General features: G+C 38.7%; 1 protein-coding gene across 1 annotated transcript; it reads left to right on the top strand.

Annotated features, from left to right (window-relative positions):
• Positions 1-296: 296 nt before the first annotated feature.
• CER1 (cerberus 1, DAN family BMP antagonist) lies at positions 297-4618 on the top strand. Its single transcript, XM_027106001.1, has 2 exons — positions 297-1433; positions 3270-4618. Exons 1-2 carry the CDS (start codon positions 771-773, stop codon positions 3582-3584), a joined length of 978 nt encoding a protein of 325 aa, XP_026961802.1. The 5' UTR covers positions 297-770; the 3' UTR covers positions 3585-4618.
• The last annotated feature ends 3408 nt before the right edge of the window (positions 4619-8026 follow it).

The following is an 8026-nucleotide window of genomic DNA, read 5'->3' as shown; positions in this document are numbered from 1 at the left end:
TTGTTTAGAGAAATTAAAAAAAAAAAAAAAGTCAATAGGGTGGCTTGAGGGAAAGACACTTCCCCATCCTCAGTGAGGGCTAATGAGCTGTCAGTCTATTACTTAGGATCCTGTTGAGAAATTTGTGAACAATTGAAAAAGCTTATCTGATGATTGACCAGTTGTGAAATTTAGCACCAAGTATTTGATTCTTAAGGTGAGGGGATTACTTGGGAATTGTGAGTTTCCATGTGTGGAAAAGGAGAATATACTCCCTTTACTGTTACTATGCAAAAATCAACAACCCTAACCACATCTCAGTAACAGGGAGTGTCCTCTGCTCAACGAACTTAACATCCCTCTATTTCTTCCTTTCTTACAACTTTTATATACTTCTTTGGCTGCTTCTCTGTGTGTGTGTGCGTGTGCGTGTGCGTGTGCGTGTGCGTGTGTGTGTGTGTGTGTGTAGAGCCTAACAGCCTGATCTTTGGCTAAATGTATGCGTTAATTTTTATCTGATATACTTCTCTCCTTAAAACATGTCTGTTCTATCCCAGCACAAAGCAGATGCACCACAAATATTACCTTACTCTGGTCCTTCTAACAACAGTGATGGGAAATCCGGGCAAAGAATGTGTTGTTTTCACAAATACTGCTCTTTAAATCTCAGACGATAAAGTGTCAGCTAATTACCCCCTGGGTCCCCGGCTTTCACTGAGGCCTTCTAAAATACACAAAACCAAAATGAAGGCAGGACACCATTAGCACTACATAATTCAAGCAAACAAGGAATGTGTTTACTCTGCCTGGCTACTGACCACCTGCCTTCCCATCCCACAAGGCAGGTATCTATATATAGCATCTCCCTGTTCACAGTCCTGCAGAGAGTGAACCTCTTTTGGGGCCTCACCATCTGTGAATCTGCAAGAAGCTTCGGCCCCGACAGCATGCATCTTCTCTTCCTTCAGCTGTTGCTACTCCTGCCTCTAGGGAAAGCTGCAAGGCACGGGGATGGCCGCCAGAGTCAGAATTCTGTTTCTCTCTTGCTCCTAGAAAGGCATCGCAGAGAGCTCTCCTTGGGCAACCATGAGGAAGCTGAGGAGAAGCCAGATCTGTTTGTGGCAGTGCCACACCTAATAGATGCCAGCACTGCAGGGGAAGGCCAGAGGCAGAGAGAAAAGATGCTGTCCAGGTTTGGGAGATTCTGGAAGAAGCCTGAGAGAGAGCTGCACCCACCCCAGGGCTCAGTCAGTGAGCAGTTCTTCCCTGGGACCCAGGGTCTCACTCAGCCAGAGGATGGGATGCCAATGGAGAAATCTCCTCTTCGGGAAGAAGCCAAGAAATTCTGGCACCATTTCATGTTCAGAATGAGTCCAGCTTCTCAGGGGATCATCCTGCCCATCAAAAGCCATGAAGTGCATCGGGAGACCTGTAGGACGGTGCCCTTCAGCCAGGTATTTGTTCTGGGTGGGGAAGGGGATCCAGGTTTTCAGGAGCGGGTGGACAGCTGGGACAGGTGGAAAGTAGGGGACGAATGTGCCAGGAGCCCGAGTCTCACCTCATTCCCAGATTTGGTCCTTGGGCCTTCATCAGTGGATTTGGCAAAGTATGATCATACTCCCTAAATTTCCTTCCAACCTTGGAAATGCTGCAAGAATGGTATGATGGTACTTCATATTGATGGCATAGAGCTTTGTTTTATGGGGATGTATTTATTTATTTCTACATCGGGGTGGTCTTATCTGGAGAGGTAATTGACTGTACCCCCAGTTAGGAAGTTGGGAATTTAGAGCAATCACTAGAACTTCTCTCTAGCTACATCTCTACACTCTATTAGGACATGGATGAACAGGTGGATTCCATCTGTAGATAAGATGGGATACATCGGACTCCTCCCCAGACATGCATGTATGGTGGTCTTAACCCCTGTATTTCACACCTAACTACTTCATAGGTCTATAAAATATGTTGAGGTTGTCAGGCAGAAGTTGCCATGTTAGTTCTAGCATTACTATCACAAAAATGATTTAACGTATTTTCTCATAAGCTTTCAAAAAGTAATCTTGATGTGAAATCACATTTCCTCCTCTTAGAAACACCTGTTTCCCAGTTCATGTTGGTTGGCTGATTTGCAGTTATTATGATTGATTCCACACTATTAAGACAAAGGAGCATTCTACTATCTACTGCCTCCAGTCAGTCCTGGCAAAGCCCACACTCCAAATGTTAAATTAAAATTGAGAAATTGCATCAGGTCCTTAAACACAAAGATACTGAACCAAAAGCAATGCAGGATAGAGTAAAATTTTACAGTCCAGTAAAGCTACACAATTAAGCAGGCAGTATTATAAGGTAATTGACTGTGCAAGGCAGTTAAGTATTCTGAAAAGGCAAGGATATGTAGCAACGACAAGTCAATGATCAAATAATAATGACTGCTTCGTTGGCCCATGTATAATGAAAAAATTGCTCTTAAGAATTGGGCAATCAAATTTCCTTTGAACTCTTATTTTGAATTCTATCACTAATTAAATTAAAAATAAGGTGTTTGGCTCATATATTTTGAAGGGCACATAAAGCTAGGTGTATGGGGTTATGGGAGACGCAAAGATGATGTCATGCATGATGATTTAGAGGCACAGGTGCTGCAACTTCGCTCCATGCAACTTAATAGATTTGAATGTACTATAAGCGCTGTAAAATAGGACAGAATTAAACTCTGGATGTTCTGATCTATTCTATGAGCAATTGAACAAACATGTATTGAGAATATATTTTGTACAATGCACTGTGAAGAGTAGAAGGGTAAGGCACATTACTTATAAGAAGCTAACCATTAGAATTTTCAGACAGGTAACACCCAATTAGACAAAATGTCTTAGAGTTTGGCATTTAAGTGTAGAGTAAAATATTTTCATATTACCTTAGTTATTTTCTACAGGCTAATTTATTAATGTATCCAATAAAATTTAGTTAAGGTAGCTCCAAGCTCTTGAGATGCCATCACTTGATTATTGAAAACTGTATCCAACATTGGAAAGATTTTTAAATCTTTTTATTTATTTTTTGGCCACTGCACTGCACGTGGGATCTTAGTTCCCTGACCAGGGATCAAACCTGTGCCGCCTGTCATGGGAGTGCAAAGTCTTAACCACTGGACTGCCAGGGAAGTCCCTGGAAAGACTTAAATTTTAGTCTAAGTTATCCTCGCTTACAGTCTATAGCTTCGGCATCATGTATGGTAAAGAAATGACTCAAGGTAATTCAATGGAGATGTGTTTGTCTTTTAGACTGTCACCCATGAAGACTGTGAGAAAGTGGTTGTACAGAACAACCTTTGCTTTGGAAAATGCGGGTCTGTTCGTTTTCCTGAAGCTGCGCAGCACCCCTACACCTTCTGCTCCCACTGCCTACCTGACAAGTTCACCACGATGCACTTGCAGCTCAACTGCACTGGCCTTGCCCCCGTGGTCAAGCTGGTGATGCTGGTGGAGGAGTGTCAGTGCAAGGTGAAGACAGAGCAACAGCATGGCCACCCCGAACAGGCTGGCTTTCAGGCAGAATTTCACGTCCAGGATCCCTTTATCCCAGGACTTTCAACATAAAAAAAAGCCATCCCACTATTATCAGCAAAGTTGCTGATTATTCAGTCTGAAATGTTAAGTGGGTATGTAGTATTTTAAGAGAAATGTGGTTTACAAAGTAAGCACGATTTAGAGGTCATGGCATTCATCTAGTTATCGGTGCACATTTGGGATCTGGTCATGACTCTGCCGCTAACTGGCTGTAGGATGTTAACAAGTTGCAAAGGCTTTCACCCCCTTAAATTTTTCATCTGTAAAGGAGGGACTTGAACTAGATGATAGCTAAGGTCCTTTCCGCTACTAGTATTACATGACCTATTGTCTACAAGTTTTGGTAAAAGCCTTCCATCTGGAGAAAGCAAAGAAACTAGACCATAAAAATGGGTTTCTTTAATAGCTTATCAAAGCATTAGCAGAAAACTATATGTATATATTTATACATATATGTATATGCATGTATATATACATATCTGTATGGTATTTGTAGAAAGGATTCCTCATACTTATAGCTGCCTTTGCCCTCAGGCCGTGTTTTATTTGACTTCTATCAGATGATTAAGTAGTTCCATAGATGGAAGGAGTAACTTGTTTGGTTGCCTCCTTATTTTTGATACTCCCCATATAAAATTCTTGATGTCAGATCTCCAGCTTTGAAGAAGGAACATTGACGTCACTTGTAGTGGTTTACATAGGGATAAGGAACAATCATCAGTAGCCAAACTAGTACTTAAAATATGGGGAAGGAAAAATATATGACCAGTACCAGGTTTAAAGGTTAATCCAGAAATGCTAATGCAAGTGACCAAGGAATTCCAGTAGATATCAAATTAAATAAACTGCAAATGATTTAAAATTTAAAAAACAATTTACAGGTGAAACCCTTATCCACATGCATTTTGGATTAGGTAGTTTAGTAAGGGTTCTGTGTTTGGATGACTGTGTTTTTGCTACTGTATAAAAACTCTGTATTACAAATTTTACTTGCCAATGTCACAGTTGCAAATTCTGAAAATATTCCAAATATTCTAACGTATTAAATTTTAGTGTATGAAGCATTCTGGGAAATGTTGTGGCATTCAGTTGTCTTATATTTTGTCCTTATTTGTTTTGCCTGTCCCATAATTTAAAGACACTATTGGGAAATTACCTAGTAAGAGCATTTCTGAAACGGCTTCATAGGCTAATGACACTGGTCCAAGTGTTTCTTTTAACACTGCAAACAGCTTTCTGTTAAGGTCCTTCAATCACTGTCTTTCAGTCATTACATTTCTCCTGTCTGTATTTATTTGTATGAAAAATGTGCAGAACTGGCTTTCCTTACCCATATTTCTTTTTCTAAAATCATTCTCTAAAAATTCATCTTAAAAATAATTTTATTTGAATCCCTTTACTCTCAGAATATACAAAAAAGTATTTCTCAGAATAATAATTGTTTTTTAAAAGAAATTAATGCCTATTTAAATTCTATTCCTCTTTAATCACACTGTTTAATCGTGTGTTCTGAAGAAACGAATGCATTTATATTTAGTGTATATTCTACAACACATCAAAGCAACAGGATACGTGCTACACAGATACACATGTGGCATTTACGTCAGAGTATATCATACCCTTCGGTGGTCAAAGACAACCTAATTGGCCAAGGTATGGTCATGAGGATAAAACTGTTAAGCATTAATGATATCCCAGCTGGTCAATATATTTTGGTGCCAAAAGCTCTTGAGCAGCTGTCTAGCTTGCAATTGCCTAACCTTGATTATGTAAACCCTTCTCTGCCAATTGGACTATCCTTCTCCTCCTTACACACTTGCAAATCCCTTTTATCTGTCCTTGCAAATGGACTCTCCAGCCCAAGCCCCAAACAATCATCAGTTTTATTCAAACTCTGCTCTGCCCTTCCCTCATGTGTGAATTCAAGATGAGGTAGATGATGGTTGTTATCAGAGGTCACATTCAAAGAGTAGCAGCATGAACCTCACAAAATTGTCCATATTCGATGATTTTTATTAAAAAAAAAGGCAATTTCTAACTGTTCAACATAATACATGGCAGCATAAGAAACTGAGAGGAAACACACAAATATTGAACAATCTATTAAGTGCCAGATACTATGCTGTGTCTTTTATATATAATATAATTTATGTCATACATAAATACTTAAATTATACAATGCTCACAAGAAGCAAATGAGGTAATGGGACTTCCCTGGTGGGGCAGTGGATAAGACTCCATGCTCCCAATGCAGGGGGTTGGGTTCAATCCCTGGTCAGGGAACTAGATCCCACATGCATGCTGCAACTAAGACTTCTTATGCCACAACTAAGGAGCTGGCAAGCCACAACTAAGGAGCCCTGGAGCCGCAACTAAGGAGCCCATGTACTGCAACTAAGGAGCCGGCGAGCCACAACTAAGGAGCCCGCGAGCCTCAACTAAGACCCAGTGCAAAAAAAAAAAAAGAATCAAATGAGGTAAGTAAATACCGTATTTTATAGGAGAGGAATACAAGCCTTAAAATTTTAAGCAACTTGCCTAAGATCATGTGAGGCATATTTTCTATTTGTATTAAAATATTTACCTATTTGTTGTTTGTCAATTTAGATTTAACTCTTCTAGGTCTCTTGCCTATTGGCCTCAAAGCTAATTTTTTTTTTTACCTCTGGTCTAGCCCTCATATTTGATGGGGCAGTGATGTTATCTCTTGAAAGAGAAATCATCCCTAGGTCAGGTTCTCAGCCGAGCATTGCCCTTATCAGCAAGCCCCCTTATCAAGCTTGGTCTCATTTTCCTCCTGTATAAAATAAGGCTGGTAATAATTACGTCAGAATTACTGTAATGATCAAGTATAGGTAACAGCACATCAGAGAGCTTTAGATCCTGTAAAGCTAGGATAAATTCACTCTTCTCTATTCAGACCTTTAAAAAAAATTGTTTTGAGAAATTTAAAAGATAGAGAAAAGTACAAAAAGCAATATAACAGACACTCAAATTCTCACCACCAGAATAGTTAATGTCTGTCATCTCGTGCTTCTTGTCTATTTTCTTAAAGAAATAAACCATTTCTCATGTAAGTAAAGTCTCCTTTAACTACCGTGCTGAGTTCTATCCTCCAAGACTCTGACCGCTCAATACTTACCCCACCCCCCAAAATTCTTGTTTACCCTTCCAATACCTTTTATATTTTTGAAAAGGTACATAAACATCCATAGATAATACATAGTATTATTTTTGTGAATGTGTTCCTTTATTTGGCAGGTATTTATTTGTCCACCAGCTTTGTGCAAGATATAGCTGTAGGTGTATAGTTGTGTCTATAGCGAGGAAACAAGTCACACAAGGTCCCTGGTCCTCTAGAGTTCACATTCTAGTGGGAGGAGACAAGCAATTTGAAAATCAATCAATTCATCAATCAATCAGCTGAAAAGGAAAAATATCAGATGGTTGTAAGTGATATGCAAAGAATGAAAATAGAGGAGTGTGCTAGAAATTAGTTACCTTAGACTGAATAGTTTCTGAAAGGGTGACAATAAAGCTGAGTTTTTAATTACAAGCATGATATTCTATATAAATTGCTCTATGGTTACTCTTCTCTCCATATAGGATTCTGGTTTGTTTTTACAAAAGTTTTTAGAGCTGTTTTTTCCCATATATTTTATCTCTATTCTAGGAAGTTGGCATTAAGTATTCCCTACAGAGGGTGGTTAACTTAGCTTTGATAATTTATCAAAGCTATTGGTGTACATAGTCTCCTTAACCTGTCAATTTAATTCCTAGTTAAGAATATTATGTGTTCTCTGAACTTTTACTGATCATTTATTCTATACATGACACTATTCTGAGGACCCTTGGTTAACCAAAGATAGATAAAACACATTTCCCCCTACCTTGTAGCTTATAATATAGTAGCAGAGAAAATATATGCAAATTATAAAGCAATAATAGTGAGCAAGTCCTGTATATTATACACCTTTGTTATTCTTCCATTTCTAATATGTTTTATATTTTATATATTACATTATTGTAATGTATTATTAGATATATCAGATATATTTCTGTATATATTATAATATCATGTATTTATATATTCTGAGATTGATATATTTGCATGTATACATGAACATACACCTATGCCTACAATGTATAACTTTAATGTTTTGTAAGGAATAGATGTTTATTACCTGTAAAGCTAAATAAATGAATTTTGGGAGATGCTCTTGAAAGGATAGGTAGGGTACATAGCGTGGGGCGCTTTGAAAGGCAGCCACCAGGTCTTAAGCATGTATTTGGTAGGTCATGGGGAGTTTTTGAAGGTTTTTGAGCAGATTAGGTGGTAAGGATTTACAACAGTAGATTCAGAGGGGCTCATGACCCACCTGAAGTGTGCACAAATATTGTGGATATGGACATACTTCAGGGGAGATCTCCAGAATTTTCCTCTGCTTCTACAAAATTTCCATGAGCCAAAA

Source organism: Aethalodelphis obliquidens, unplaced genomic scaffold (assembly GCF_003676395.1).
Source record: "Aethalodelphis obliquidens isolate GAN/ISIS:26980383/991018 unplaced genomic scaffold, ASM367639v1 scaffold7, whole genome shotgun sequence".
NCBI classification, from domain to species: domain Eukaryota; kingdom Metazoa; phylum Chordata; class Mammalia; order Artiodactyla; family Delphinidae; genus Aethalodelphis; species Aethalodelphis obliquidens.
This window is presented reverse-complemented; position numbering and strand designations above follow the sequence as displayed.